Source organism: Chiloscyllium plagiosum, unplaced genomic scaffold, assembly GCF_037043375.1.
Source record: "Chiloscyllium plagiosum isolate Xiang-an unplaced genomic scaffold, Cpla_swu_hap1 HiC_scaffold_6, whole genome shotgun sequence".
NCBI classification, from domain to species: domain Eukaryota; kingdom Metazoa; phylum Chordata; class Chondrichthyes; order Orectolobiformes; family Hemiscylliidae; genus Chiloscyllium; species Chiloscyllium plagiosum.
In genome coordinates, this window is record NW_028270144.1 from 55,953,016 (window position 1) to 55,969,709 (window position 16,694).

The window sequence follows — 16,694 nt, forward strand, 5'->3', positions numbered from 1 at the left end:
GACTACTCCCCTATAGTTACAAAAAATACAATTCACACCAGATCTGGCCATTAAGGGATGATTTGCATTACATTATTTCTAGAGGTGAAGTGGTCACTGCATTGTATCTTGAGTGGCGTATGACTGTGAGGGAGTGATTAGGGGTTGTCTTGTGAGCATTACTAACTGTGATGTAAAGATTTTGTATAAAGGAATGATTGTTTACTTTGTTCAGAGAGAGATCCCTGGACAAGGCTTGCAAGCATGATGAGTTTCTCCAAAGCTTGTACTGTACTGTGCTTAATAAATTTTGCTTGTTCACAGAAGTTGGTGTTTGCAGTAGCATCAAATGCATTAGAACCTCTGGAGAAAAAGAACTTAAACAGGTTAAAGTTATGCCAATTCTTCTTTTATTGTTTGGATTTTAACTGTGGTGTAAGAATAAAGGGTGACTTGCTTAAAACCTAATAGTTTGACCAACTGAATCACTTCTGGAATGCAGTGCCCTACATTTGTCTTTCAATAAAAGTTAGGGTATAGGCTATCTCCTGGATATGTTTTGAAGGGGTATGATCTGCTCCATAACACTTTTTTCCTTTATTCCTGATGAAGGGCTTTTGCCCAAAATGTCGATTTTACTGCTCCTCGGATGCTGCCTGAACTGCTGTGCTCTTCCAGCACCACTCATCCAGAGTCTAGTTTCCAGCATCTGCAAACATTGTTTTTACCTCCATAACACTTTTGTCTTATGACGTATACTGCTGGTTTTCCCTTTGAGTTTGTATCCTTGTGTGATGTTCTGATCACTTCTATATGAAACTTTCACAAAATGTGTCTTTTCAATGATGCCAAGGCTCTGTACTACTAAATAACATCAGTAAAAATAGCATTATTGGTTATTTCTAACTAAAGAAAAGAAAATTGGTTATTGAATATTAGTAATTCACTGTATTTCACGAAGTGGTTATAATCACACAATCTTTTCAGAAAATTAGAAATATAATCAAAGAAATGACATACCTATGTTGAGGAATGTGAATTGGAGTTGAAGGATTATAGAAGTTCTGCCCAATTTGGTACAGAGATAGCATTTTCAGAACTCTGTTCAAAAACATAACTGTCTTAAACATGTCATTTATTTTAAAAATTGACTAATTATGTAGAAAAATAACATCACTTGCATTTTTAATCACTTGAATACATCAAGAACAAGTTCAAAACATTTTAAACTATGTGAACAAGAATACTCTTATTTCTCATTGTGTTTCTTTTATGATATTTCATTAAAACATTCCCAAAATGAGAAAACATCTTAGATATAAGATTGAACTTATATTCGATGTACCAGTAAATGGACTAGCTCCCAGATGGCTCTCTTTTAAGTCCTTTTCAGATAAAGTGAAACCTTTCCTCTAGATGGTCATGAGAATGTGGAATTCTCTTTCCCAATAGGTAACAGAAACTGGGTGTTTACATTTATTCAAGGCTGAATTAGATCTTTGATAGACAAGGCAGTCAAGGGTTACGGGGGACAGACAGGAAATTGGAGCTGTGACAACAGCCAGATCAACCACAATCTTATTAAATAATGAAGAAAGCTTTAAGGACCAAATGGCCTATTTCTGCACCTAAGCCTAATGCTCCTTTTAATGATGTGAAATTTATTTTGTACTACAGGTTCACAATCCTTTATCCGAAATCCTTGGGGCCACTTATTTTTTGGAATTTGGTATTTTTCAGATTTTGGAATAAATGACATTTTCACAGTGAAATAAAAAACAAAATTTGTTCAGCAGACTCACATGTGAATAGTACAACCGCTGAGAGACAATTGATGCCTGCTGGTGCTGGGCCACACCACCTCGTCACATCTGAGTGACATGTTTCGAGTGGGTGTGGAGTTGGGTTACCTGCTCGCATGCCAAAATGATGCTCCACACTCCAGAGAAAAAAAAATCAGATTTTGGAGCTTTTTGGATTTCAGAATTTCAGATAAATGATTGTTTACCTCGACTAAGAAAAAACTCACTTTTTAATGATGATATTGAAGAACTGGACACATGTTGGAGAATCCTGCGGAAATGTACTTGTCAGAAGAATTGTTATATTCACCACCTGACCATCTTTCATCATGCTTGTCACTTTTGTAGCCTATAAGCAAAATATGACTTTAATAGGAAATTTCAAAGCAAAACAAAAAAGATTTACAATGTTCTTGACAAAAGTGTTTTTTGCATCTAAGATTATAGCACTATAACTATCCCCAATGATTTCCTAATATTGCAGGAACTAAAAAAAAACTTTAAAACTGTCTCTATTACTAATGGACAGACACTAAGACAAACAGACCATTGATATTATAAAACAAAGAACAGTAGATGCTGGAAATCTGAAACAAAACAAGAACAGAAATTGCTGGAGAAACTCAGCAGCTGTGATGGCATCTGTACACAGAAAATAGAGTCACCATTTTGAGTCCAGTAACCCTTTTTCAGAACTGATACCATCTGGGTAAATGGGGTATTTATCTTAATGACAAGGGGTAGATTTGGAAAGAAAGAAGTGAGCTGACAGTTAGAGATGAAGCCCAGACAGAGAGAGAGGAACAAAGGGATTGTTGATAGTAAACAAGGGCAGGGTAAATCTAGATAGATAATAATGAGGTCCATGAGTGGGTCAAAATGAATTGGCATGTCATGATAGGATTTGGGGTGTAGCAATGGTTAAAAGATATGGAAGTAAATGTTCAGAACACAAAACATTAACTCTGTTTTCTTTCCACCTGTCAAGTTTCACCAGTACTTTCTGTTTCTGTTGAAGGCCGTTGATATTATTTGGGATGAAATATTTATGGATATACAGGAACTGCTTAAACAGAACTTTGTTTGCACAGAACATAGGTCTAATAAAATTTGAATGCAAACAAAGTAGGTTAACACTTTGAACTCTAAGCTTTGGGTTTGAATTCTACCTAAACTAATAGGATTAAAACTGTTCACTACCTACTTACTGCTTGTACAGTCTCAACCTAGTCGAAAGTGAGGACTGCAGATGCTAGAGACTAGAGTCAAGAGTGTGGTGCTGGAAAACCACAGCAGGTCAGGCAGCATCCGAGGAGCAGGAAAATCGACGTTCCGGACAAAAGCCCTTCATCAGAGATGACTGATGAAGTGCTCTTGCCCAAAACGTAGATTCCCCGGTTTCTCGGATATTGCTTCTCCAGCACCACAGTCTCAACCTAGTACATAGTGCATGCAAGCACATAGTAAAGACTAACCCTGGTTGCAAATACATCTGAAATATGATTTAAGGATAGTTAATGTCAAAATAAACCTCATTGGTTGCAACAGACTACTCTTATTCAATAGGATGAGTATATGAAAGTTTGAGGAGAAAGTGAGGACTGCAGATGCTGGAGATCAGAGCTGAAAATGTGTTGCTGGAAAAGCGCAGCAAGTCAGGCAGCATCCAGGGAGCTGGAGATCAGAGCTGAAAATGTGTTGCTGGAAAAGCGCAGCAGGTCAGGCAGGTCCTGAAGAAGGGCTTATGCCCGAAACGTCGATTCTCCTGTTCCCTGGATGCTGCCTGACCTGCTGCTCTTTTCCAGCAACACATTTTCAGTATATGAAAGTTTGACAAACCATAATATTAGATACTTTTTTTTTGGAAGGTATAAAATCACAATGTTATTTTTCATTTGGCAATGTATGAAATAAGACGTTCCAGGGAACTTAATAGCTTATACAGCCACTGACATGGTTTCTTCGATCAAACACCATTGCCAGAATGACATGGTCTCTGAGATTCTCTATATATTAGCTCACATAACATTAAACATAAACGCTACATTCTAGCTGAGACAGAAGTCTGGAAGTTTATTTACATCAACAATTTACACTGTTTTGGTATCTCAAGACTTAAACATAGAACCCAGACTACGTGTATTAGACTCTGTACTTATCAGACTATTACTGTTAACTGTTATAACTGATTGACTGAACACCCACTAACTCCACTGAATTGAGCAAGGAGTTTCTGAAAGTTAGAACTTTTATACCACAGCATCACATGGTTATAATGTCATGTAATTGTCCTGAAGGTACACAGCCTATCAGGTCAGGATTCTTTGCAATAATACAATTGTTGTATTAGCCAATATAATACCAAACATATCCCAATCTATGTCCCAACATACTTAGTTGGAAATAACAAAATGAGCTATACTCAGGATTTCAAGTTAGCTGCACAGTTATGTGGTTTAACGCAAGGATATCTGCAGTTAAAATGCACTACAGTGTGGGCACAACATTGATAAGGCAAAATCTCAGCTCTGTATCTAGTTCTTTCAAAGCATACAGTAATATGGACTTCTGGGATGGTTAGGTAAATGATAGGTTAACTACCTCAGACAGCGCAACTGCTAGTTTTATACTCATCAAAAAAGGGTTGAACTAACATTAATTCTGGTCTCCTCCCTATTGGAAGGATGCTGTGAAACTTCAATGGGTTCAGAAAGGATTTACAAGGATGTTGCCAGAGTTGGAGGATTTGAGCTACACGGAGAGGCTGAATAGGCTGCGGCTGTTTTCCCTGCAGCGTCAGAGGCTGAGGGGTGACCTTGTAGAGGTTATAAAATTATGAGGGGCATGTATAGCATAAATAGACAAAGGTCTCTTCCCTAGATTGGGGAAATCCAGAACTGGAGGGCATAGGTTTAGGGTGAGAAGGGAAAGATATAGAACATAGAACATAGAAGAATACAGCCCAGTACAGGCCCTTCGGCCCTCGATGTTGCGCCGATCCAAGCCCACCTAACCTATACTAACCCACTATCCTCCATATACCTATCCAATGCCCGCTTAAATGCCCATAAAGAGGGAGAGTCCACCACTGCTACTGGCAGGGCATTCCATGAACTTACGACTCGCTGAGTGAAGAACCTACCCCTAACTTCAGTCCTATATCTACCCCCCCCTTAATTTAAAGCTATGCCCCCTTGTAATACCCGACTCCATACGCGGGAAAAGGTTCACACTGTCAACCCTATCTAACCCCCTAATCATCTTGTACACCTCAATCAAGTCACCCCTAAACCTTCTTTTCTCTAATGAAAACAGCCCCAAGTGTCTCAGTCTTTCCTCATACGATCTTCCTTCCATACCAGGCAACATCCTGGTAAACCTCCTCTGCACCCGTTCCAGTGCCTCCACATCCTTCCTATAGTATGGCGACCAAAACTGCACACAATATTCCAGATGCGGCCACACCAGAGTCTTATACAACTGCATCATGACCTCAGGACTCCGGAACTCAATTCCTCTACCAATAAAAGCCAGTACGCCATATGCCTTCCTCACCGCACTATTTACCTGGGTGGCAACTTTCAGAGATCTGTGTACATGGACACCAAGATCCCTCTGCTCATCCACACTACCAAGTATCCGACCATTAGCCCAGTACCCCATCTTTTTGTTATTCTTCCCAAAGTGAATCACCTCACACTTAGCTGCATTGAATTCCATTTGCCACCTTTCTGCCCAGCTCTGCAGCTTCTCTATATCCTGCTGTAACCTGCCACATCCTTCCTCACTGTCAACAACTCCTCCGACTTTCGTATCATCCGCAAACTTGCTCACCCAACCTTCTAACCCCTCTTCCAGGTCATTTATAAAAATGACAAACAGCAATGGTCCCAAAACAGATCCTTGCGGAACACCGCTAGTGACGGCACTCCATGAAGAAACTTTGCCATCAACTACTACCCTCTGTCTTCTTCCATCCAGCCAATTCCTAATCCAAACCTCCAACTCACCCTCAATGCCATATCTCCGTATTTTCTGCAGTAGCCTACCATGGGGAACCTTATCAAACGCCTTACTAAAATCCATATATACCACATCTACCGCTTTCCCCTCATCAACCTCCTTCGTCACCTTTTCAAAGAATTCAATAAGGTTTGTGAGGCACGACCTGCCCTTCACAAAACCATGCTGACTATCCTTGATCACATTATTCCTATCCAGATGTGCATAAATCCTATCCCTTACAATTCTCTCTAAGACTTTGCCCACAACAGAAGTGAGACTCACCGGCCTATAGTTACTAGGGTTATCCCTACTCCCCTTTTTGAACAAGGGAACCACATTTGCTATCCTCCAGTCTTCTGGCACTACTCCAGTAGACAAAGAGGACATAAAAATCAAGGCCAATGGCTCTGCAATCTCCTCCCTTGCTTCCCAGAGAATCCTAGGATAAATGCCATCAGGCCCAGGGGACTTATCTATTTTCACCTTTTCCAGGATTTCCAACACCTCTTCTCTACATACCTCAAAGCCATCCATTCTACTTATTTGTGACTCAGTATTCACATCGACGACAATGCCCTGTTCCTGAGTAAATACTGAAGAAAAGTATTCATTCAGTGTCTCCCCAATCTCTTCCGCCTCCACACGCAACTTCCCACTACTATCCTTGACTGGACCTATTCCTACCCTAGTCATTCTTTTATTCCTAACATACCTATAGAAAGCCTTAGGGTTTTCCCTAATCCTACTGACTAAGGACCTTTCATGTCCCCTCCTTGCTGCTCTTAGCTCTCTCTTCAGCTCCTTCCTGGCTACCCTATAACTCTCAATCGCCCCAATTGAACCTTCATGTCTCATCTTGAGATAGGCCGCCCTCTTCCATTTAACAAGGGATTCCAATTCCTTATTAAACCACGGCTCCCTCGCACGACCCTTTCCTCCCTGCCTGACAGGTACATAATTATCAAGGACACTCAATAGTTGCTCCTTGAACAAGCTCCACATATCATTTACACTCTTGCCTTGGAGTCTACTTTTCCAAGCCACACATCCTAAGTCATGCCTCACCGCATCATAATTTCCCTGACCCCAGCTATAACTCTTGCCCTGTAGTACACACTTATCCCTCTCCATCACGAGAGTAAAAATCACCGAATTATGGTCACTATCCCCAAAGTGCTCACCTACCTCTAATTCTAACACCTGGCCTGGTTCGTTACCCAGAACCAAATCCAGTATGGCCTCACCTCTTGTTGGCCTGTCTACATATTGTGTCAGGAAACTCTCCTTCACACATTGAACAAACACTGACCCATCTAACGAACTTGAGCTATAGCTTTCCCAATCAATATCAGGAAAGTTAAAGCCCCCATAACAACCACCCTATTACTGTCACTCATCTCCTGAATCACCTTCCCTATCCTTTCTTCAATGATTCTAGGACTATTAGGAGGCCTGTAAAAGACTCCTAACAGGGTGACCTCACCTTTCCTATTCCTAACCTCAGCCCAAACTACCTCAGATGGCAAGTCCTCATCCATCGCCCTTTCCACCACTGTAATACTATCTTTGACAAGCAATGCCACACCTCCCCCTCTTTTACCCCCACCTCTGACCCTACTAAAACATTTAAATCCTGGAACCTGCAACAGCCAATCCTGTCCCTGTTCTAGCCATGTCTCCGTAATAGCCACAACATCGAAGTCCCAGGTACCAACCCACGCTGCAAGTTCACCTACCTTATTTCGTATACTTCTTGCATTGAAGTATACACACTTCAAGCCACTTTCCTGTTTACAGACACCCTCCTTGGAAATTGATGCCATGTTCCTAACCTCCCTACACTCCAGGCCCTGCACCCTGAAGCTACAATCTGGGTTCCCATGCCCCTGCAGAGTTAGTTTAAACTCTGCAGGGGCATGGGATTGGAGGGTCCCAAGGCAGAAGATGAGGTGTTCTTCCTCCAAGCATCAGGTAGTTAGGGCTTGGTGATGGAGGAGGTCTAGGACCTGCCTGTCCTTGGTGGAGTGGAAATTGGATCCGGACTGAGGAGAGTACTATCTTCTTCGATTGCGATTATCTTATTTAAACAATTCCCTTTTGTTTTTAATTTTAAATGCACTATTTCATTATTTTCTTCATTATTTAATATCTTGGCTACTTATGCCATCACCCTGGTAAATATCAGAGAAAAGTACTGATTCAATACTGCTACTATCGCTTTATCCCTGTGGTATTATCCTCTCTTTCCCTTAATAGTCCTACTTCAAGTCAATCTCCATATTTTACATTAATGTGCTAATAAAAATCTACTTTATGTTTCATGATACTTTATTTTCATAGTTCCTCACAGCTTTCTTAGTTGTTTACTATCTTCTCTCGTAATTTCTTTGTTTTTCCACATATCATGCAGTCACTGCTGCTTATGTTTTCAATGTACACCTCATTCCCAGACCTCAAATTTTTGTTTACATCTTTATTCATCCTCAAATACTCAACTGTTTAATTTGTTCTTTCCTTTTTACTGGAATGGATTTGGCTTGCATACTTATTAAATTCCTAAGAGCAATGGATACATCAGATATGGTATAGATAAAGCATGGTAATTGTTATAATGGTTAAATTGGTCTCGAACATGCATGACTGTAAATCATCAGTAGATTCTTTTTTTCACATATGCCCGTGAATAAAATGTGGACAGCTATCTCTTGCAGATTGTTGCATTACTGTGGCCTGCCAATTTCCTAAAGATAAATGAATGGAAATTAGGGGATCTTACAGCCCTGTGGCAGAATCCCTACTTCTGAGCCAGATACCCGGGTTTAAGACCTATCTGCTCCAAACGCTTGTCATAACACATCTGAACAAGCTGATTAATTTACTTTCATTTAAATATGTTACCTTGCAACTGATCAGTGCTGAAAAAACTAAGTAATCATCCTGATATGGCTGGGATCTAACTAAGTTATTTTGTTTTTCAAAAGGAAGTAGAACACAGAACATTACAGTGCAGTACAGACCTCCACATTGCGCTGACCTGTAGAACCAATCCGAAGCCCATCTAACCTACACTATTCCATTCTTGTCCAGATGCCTATCCAATGACCATTTAAATGCCCTTAAAGTTGGCAAGTCTACTATTGTTGCAGGCAGTGCGTTCCACTACTACTCTGAGTAAAGAAACTACCTCTGACATCTGTCTTGTGCCTATCACCCCTCAATTTAAAGCTATGTCCCCTCGTGCTGACCATCACCATCAAAGGAAAAAGGCTCTCACTGCCCACCCCATCCAACCCTCTGACTACCTTATATGTCTCAATTAAGTCACCTCTCAACCTTCTTCTCTCTAATGAAAACAGCCTTAAGTCCCTTAGCCTTTCCTCACAAGACCTTCCCTCCATACCAGGCAACATCCTAGTAAATCTCCTCTGAACCCTTTCCAAAGCTTCCACATCCTTCCTGAAATACTGATTGAAGAGTTCCCCTTAAATTCCGAAATCTTGGCAATAAATAAACACAGCAACATAGCAAAACAAGCGTTAAGCTGTGTTTATTTTCACAAAATTGATGCCCTTGGGCTCACACAATCATGCACTAACTACTTTTTAAATGCAACATAAATCTCATCAGCACTGATAACAATTCTGACCAACCCTTGTGTATTCATTCTAAAAACAATGAATAGTTCAATTGTCTAAACTGTCGTATCAGTGCTGTGGTATTCTGTGTGTGAGGATTGGAAAATCTCAGACACTATGCCCATAATTTTATAACATATTAGATTAGATTATTTAGTGTGGAAACAGGCCCTTCAGCCCAACAAGTCCACACCGATGACAAGGAATCAATCAAGACTAATTGGGAGATTTAACTGGAGGTGTTAAAATGGGTTTGGTTCTCATATTGCTTTTCAACATTAATTCTCATTCTTAACATTTTTCCAAAGTTACAATATCAATATTATTGAGGAGTTTCAAAAATATGCTTCTTACTTGATTCTGCAGTTTATTTGGGAGGAACAACATAGCTCCATCAAATGCCCTGATTGTTCCGAGAAGATCACTGTGGCTGAACAGCAGTGCCATTCGTAAACGTTTAGATTCAATGTCAGGCATAAAGGTCACTTGGTACTGGTACAGACACCATTTTGATGGTGATCTGAAGGCAAAAAGATTTGGAACAATCTTCACTGGAATCCCACTGGAACCTGCAAGTATTCAAATTAATTTAGTCAGTAACATTATCACACTTAGGAGAAGTTTCAAATAGTACCTCAAACCACCACACTGAGTTATATACTGTAGGACCACATGGAAACTATCAGCTTATGCTCCATCTAATCAAAGAGCTGAGAAAGTCAGGAGATTCCTCAGGAAATATTCTTAGGACAAAAGTAGAGCCATGGAGGTCAACAGCACAGAAAAAGGTCCTTCAGCCCATCGAATCGGCACCGGTCAAAAACAACCATCTAAGTACTTTAATTAAAATCAGTGTTCCACCAGTTTAAAACTTTGAATTCAGACCCATGCTTGCCCTTTTCCACAACTCTCTTAGATTCAAGGTTGTTAGGATTACAATCTGCAAAATGCTCATCATTGACACCTGGATTCAGTGTCTAAAATGATGTAAGTGGTTGGAAGTTCAGGACCCCCGTCTTGTTGAATCTTCTACATACTTAAAAATCTCTTCTGGATGCACTTTAAGGATTTTCATCCTCTACACCTTTCACACTATGACTACTAGTTAATGTTTAGGATGCTGAAATCTCCTACTAAGTATCCTATGACATTTACACTTGCCCAAGAATTAACTACATGAGTGCTGTTCTTTTTTCGTCAAAATTTAAGGCGTTTATAATACAATCCTGGCAATGTAATTGCTCCTGTTATGGCTTCATTTGAGGAGCTTTCTAAGATGCCATCCCTCCTTGCTGCCATATTGATTCATTTGAGACTGATTTCCCCACAGAAGGTCATGTGGAATGATTATACAGAATCTGTATCAGCAAAAGCCTGAGGACTGTGCACAATCCTGGTGTCTACATTACATGAGCAATGTAGAAGTATTGGAGAAATTGGACGTTCAGTCATTTCAGCCATTGAGATACAGTTTTTGGGTTGCAGAGACATTTTCAAGGAAATTATGGAAGTACAGGGAAAGAATAAAAATATGCACTAAAAGTTTATAGTGGTAGAATAAGATGAGACTTGTGTGCTGTAGATATATCTGTAAGGTCTAGTTGAGCCAAATGCCCTGTTTCTGTGTTATAGTGTCTGATTCATACAACATAGATACAGTGCCCTTCAATCCAACCAGTTCATGCCAGCCATGTTCCCAAACTAAGCTAGTTCCACCTGCCTGCACTTGGCCCATATCCCTCCAAACATTTCTTATTCATGTACTTATCCCAATGTCTTTTAAATGCTGTAATTGTACCTGCATCCACCACTTCCTCTGGAAGTTCATTCCCCACATGAACTGTGTAAAAAAAGTTGCTCTTTATGTCTTTTTAAATCCTTTTTCTCTCACCTTAAAAGTATGCCTCCGAGTCTTGAAAACTCCAACCTAAGGAAATATAACTGCCATTCACCTTATCTATATGCCTCATGATTTTATAAACCTCTATAAGGTCATGCCTCAACCTCTATGCTCCAGTGAAAAAGGTCCCAGCCTATACAGCCTCTTTATAACCTAAACCCTCCATTCCTGGCAGTATCCTGGTAAATCTTTCCTGAATGCTCACCACCTTAATAATATCCCTCCAATAACAGGGCGACCAGACTCAAGAAGAGGCCTCACCAACCTCAACATCACTTCCCAGCTCCTATACTCAAAGGTCTGGGCAATGAAGGCAAATTTGCTAAACACGTTCTTAACTATCCTGTCTATATGTGATGCAATGTTCATTTTCTAAGTGACTACCACTGGCATCATTTGAATATTTTAAAGTGAGAGCATCAGAACTCCTGGTTTACCTTGATTTGTAATGCAGCTGTATTCAGAACAAGTGCAGCTCAATGAAATACAGTATCTGTTAAGAACTGAAACTGAGGAGTGTCTGAGACAGAAGAGGACATGGATTTTTCAGTTCAGATTTTTGAAGCTAGGAAATTATTTTAAAAGCATATTCTTAGATCCCCTACTCCACCGTCAGAGATTCTCAGGAATGATATCTGAACATCGACTCGCATAGCTCATTTAGGTTTTATCAGAGTGTCATTTTAGTTCATCCTTCATAGCTTTAATATTATTTTCCACATTCCCAGTGTTGGAGAGCTTGTCATATGGTGGTGATCTGAGAGGTGGTTTATAACATGATTGTAATAACAAGGTGTTTGGGTTTCCATCATACTAAGCAGCATCTCCAACAACACGGATGATTAAGTCTGGTATACTACCATTTAAAGCACAATAGTCCTGGTGTCTTTGAAAAACAGATTCAATCAAACCAGTCTTCTTTTTCCTCACTGCAATATCCCGTCTCACCTCCAGCAAATTATCCACAAACATGAAGATAATGTACAGACCATGGGGAAATAGTGACCTAGTGGCATTATCACTGAACTGTTCATCCAGAAACCCAGGTAATATTCTGGGGACACAGGCTCAAATCCCACCATGGTAGATGGTGGAATTTAAAATCAAATTTAAAAAAATCTGAAACTTAGGGGCTAATGATGACCATGAACCCATTGTTGATTTGGCGAAGGAAATTGCCATTCTTACTTGGTCTGCCTGCATTTGACTCCAAACACACAACGTGGTTGACTTTTAGCTACCCTTTGGCAATAAATGTTGGCCTAGCCACTGACGCCCTCATCCCATTAATAAATAACGAAAAATGGGAATTTGTTCAACCAATATTAACCTCAATCTAAAACTAAAATCATTCAACTTCAGGCATTGTGAGTACTTATACACAATACAATGGGCCAGGAATGACAATTTCATGCACATTGTCAGCCCTTCATTTTACAAAAGAAGGGACGTTGACAGTTATGAGAGGAAATTCGACTCAGGTCTTCCTCAGAAATGCAGAGGTGGACTTCATATAACAGAACTGTCTGGGAATGCAAACCATGTTCTATTTTCATGGCAGTAATAACGATTGTCTGGTAAGCAAAAAGTCTGCTTCCAATGTGTACAGTATCCTGGAAGCTCAGAAGTGAAATTATATTGCACAAGTACTACTTATCCCATGTTAACTCATGGATTAATGAATTTGCTGCCAGAGTTATATTATCAACAACCTACCTGTTCAAGTAATTTTTGATTATTTCATCTGCTGCTAGATACTAAAGCTTTAATTACATGCAATCATGATCAGTTAAGTTAAATTTTCACAGAAATATATTAACGACTTCTAGAACAGCAGACTGAAAAATTAAAACATTTATGCTGTGAAATATTTTTCACCTGATTTAGAATGTTCCACATGTCGCATTGTTTGCCTTGTATTTACACCAAAATCAAAGAAATTGCTTCTCTTGGAATGTCGTCTCTCCATTATTAATTGTCATTCAGAACAAGCAGATACCGTCTGTTAAGCAAGAAAATGGTTACTATTATGCCTGATTGTATGAATCTGTTCTCCAGAGAAAATTGGCCCTAAATGTAAAAATTAGCAAACAATGGTTCATAGAATCCCAGTAGTTCTCCTGGACTCCAAATAACATTTTGGCAACTAACAGGCAGAACCCCAAAGCGAGAAAGGTGAGGACTGCAAATGCTGGAGATCAGAGTCAAAATGTGTGGTGCTGGAAAAGCACAGCCAGTCAGGCAGAATCCGAGGAGTAAGAGAGTCGATGTTTCAAGCATAAGCTCTTCATCAGGAATGATTCGTGATGAAGAGCTTATGCTCGAAACATTGACTCTCCTGCTCCTCGGATACTGCCTGACTGGCTGTGCTTTTCCAGCACCACACTTTTTGACTCGGAGCCCCAAAGGGAGTCGAATCTTGAAGAAATTGAACATTATTGCAATAAACCAGGCGTGTACGGGAACATTTATGTCTATCTGATCAGCTACAAGTTCAGAAAAAAAAAGTTTTCTATTTATAACCCTCAGTTGACTTTTCTAGCACAACAGGTTTTAGTCCAACAGGTTTATTTGAAATCACAAGCTTTCGGAGCACTGCACTGTTGTCAGGTGACAAGGGAGCAATGCTTCAAAAGTTTATGATTTTAAATAAACCTGTTAGACTATAACCTAGTGTCATGTGACTTCTGACTTTGTCTACCCCAGTGTAACACACGATGTCTTTGAAACTTCTGATATTCTCAGTTTCATTGCATTGTGAATTCCAAACATTCCCTTATGCAAACTTGAACAGTGCCCAATGTTATACTGAAAAGCGAAATGAACAATTGAGAAATTGTTCAGAAATCACCGATTCCTGATGAAGGTCTTATGCCTGAAACACTGATTTTCCTGCCCCTCGGTTGCTGCGCTTTTCCAGCACCACACTCTTGAATTTAGAAATTATGCTAGTTCATTAGAACATTGTATGATGGTTGATTAGCAATACAATGCAGAACCCATCAGTGCAGGTTCAATTCCCACACCAAGGTTACCATGAAGGTTGCACGTTCACAAACTCACCACTCACCTGAGATACGGTGACCCTCAGATTAAATCACCACCAGTTGTCTCCTTCTAATGGGCGAGCAGCCCTACAGTCCAGGAGAACAATGGCAACTTTTTGTTTACCTTTTGATATGATTGGTCCGAGACATGCTCTACTACAATCTAATAGTTAACATAATTCAGTATGCTATACAACATAGTTCAATGTATAATTGATATTGTTAATAACTTTTTTATAAATGGAAACTATGAAGGGAATTGCAATCATTTCTGATGATGAGCTCCAGTAAGTCAATCAACAATAGCGGCATAGTGGCTCAGTGGTTAACATTGCTGCCTCACAGCGCCAGGGACCCAGGTTTGATTCTAGCCTTGAGTAAATGTGGAGTTTGCATATTCTCCCTGTGTCTGTGTGGGTTCCCTCCAGGCACTCCGGTTTCCTCCCACAATCCAGAGAGGTGCAGATTAGGTGAATTGGCTGTGCTAAATTGCCCTTAGCGTTCAGGAATGTGCAGGTTAGGTGCATTAGTCAGGGGTAAATGTAGAGTATTAGGGTAGGGGAATGGGTTTGGGTGGGGTACTTTTCAGAGGGTTGATGTGGACTTATTGGGCTGAAGGGCCTGTTTCCACACTGTAAGGATTCTATATAAAAAAACTTAGTGAGATCAGTTGCCAGCAGAAGTGTTGAGGTGGGTACATTAACATTTAAAAGGCATTTGGACAAATACATGGATAGGAAAGGATTAAAAGGGCATGGGCCAAGTGCAGGGAAAAGAAGGTAGTGTGGATGGACATTTTGGTCAGCATTGGCTTGCTTGGACCAAAGGGCCTGCCTCCGTGCTGTAGGACTCTATGATCAGAAAGACTCATTATTACTCCATCCCAAATTTTGTGACTAGTTCCAGAGTATTAGCTGCAATACTCTATCCAGAATTCCACACATTTATTATGCAGTTTGTGAAGAATTTCTTAACGTTATTTCAAACTACAAATGGAAAATTTAAGACTAATGTCGCTTTGTCTCGTTTTCAGAGTTAAGCTTGAAGCAATATTCCAGACTTAACTTTTCCAATATATTTAGTAACATGTACACTCTGTATCTCTACAAGTTCACTTCAATCTCTTTCATCAATGAATAGTAACCCCTTAGAACTCTCATGATATTTTAAATGAGACTTTGACCATGGAGTAGTTCAAATGCCTACAGCTCTGGTACTAATCTAATATAGCTTTAGCATGATACAATCCAGATATTTTACTTCCTTTGCATCACACTTGATAGAGGTGTACAAGGTAATAAGAGGGATAGGAACAGACAGTAGGGGAAGGTATTTAATTGCAGGAGGGGTAATTATAATGCTATTAGACAGGAGCTGTGGATTACAAATTGGGAATAATTGTTCTACAGGAAATGCACCACAAAAATGTGGAGCCTGTTTAAGGAGCATTTGTTGCAAGTGTTGAATAACTTTGTCCCACTGAGACAGGCAAGGAATGGTAAAGTGAAGGAGTCTTGGATAACAAGAGCAGAGGGGCTTCTTGTCAAAAGGAAGCTTACATAAGGTAGAGGAGGATTACATGGTAGCGAGGAAAGAACTCAAAAATGGACTGAGGAGAGCTAGGAAGGGGCACAAAAAAGCCTTGGTAGGAAGGATTAGAGAAAACCCAAAGGCATTCTACACTTACGTGAGGAATAAGAAAATGATCAGAGAGAGGGTAGGGCTGTTCAGCGATAGTGGATGGAACTGGAGTCTGAAGAGATAGGGGAGGCCCTAAATGAGTTTTTTGCTTCAGTATTCATTAGATAGAGAGGCCGTATTGATAGTGAGAACACTGTGGACCAGGTTAATAAGCTTGAACAGGAAGTGGATGTGTTGGAAATTCTGGGGAGCATCAATGTAGACAAGTCCCCAGATTTATCCAAGGTTACTACGGGAAGTGAGGCAGCACACCGCACATGAGCTCCCACCCGCCCACCCCCATCCCTCTGGCCCCAACCTTGTCCAACACTGCCCATCACCTGCCCCCAATCCCATTCAACACTGCCCCCATCTCTGCCCCCACCTGCACGGTAAAACAGAGCAGAGTCAGCATGATTTCATCCAGGGAAAGTCAGGCCTGCCAAATCTATTAGAATTCTTTCAGGAGATACTGAGCTAATTAGACAAAGGGGATCCAGTGGATGCAATACATTTGGATTTTTAAAAACCTTTGACAAGGTGCTGCTCAGGTGGCTGCTAAATAAGATGACCCCATAGTTTAGAGACATGGTACTGACATGGGTAGAGGATTGGCTAACTGACAGAAGGCAGAGAGTACGAATAA

General features: G+C 40.3%; 1 protein-coding gene across 1 annotated transcript in view; it reads right to left on the bottom strand.

Moving 5' to 3' along the window:
• Positions 1-16,405, bottom strand: part of LOC122551133 (piwi-like protein 4) — a 161,072-nt gene extending 144,667 nt beyond the window's left edge. The window contains exons 1-5 of the mRNA XM_087987788.1: positions 16,381-16,405; positions 13,200-13,301; positions 9,776-9,990; positions 2,009-2,130; positions 1,000-1,080 (exon numbers count right to left, since the gene is read on the bottom strand). Of these exons, the coding sequence (XP_087843914.1) occupies positions 1,000-1,080; positions 2,009-2,130; positions 9,776-9,990; positions 13,200-13,301; positions 16,381-16,405 (545 nt within the window). The remainder of the gene's footprint in view (positions 1-999; positions 1,081-2,008; positions 2,131-9,775; positions 9,991-13,199; positions 13,302-16,380) is intronic.
• Positions 16,406-16,694: the final 289 nt, after the last annotated feature.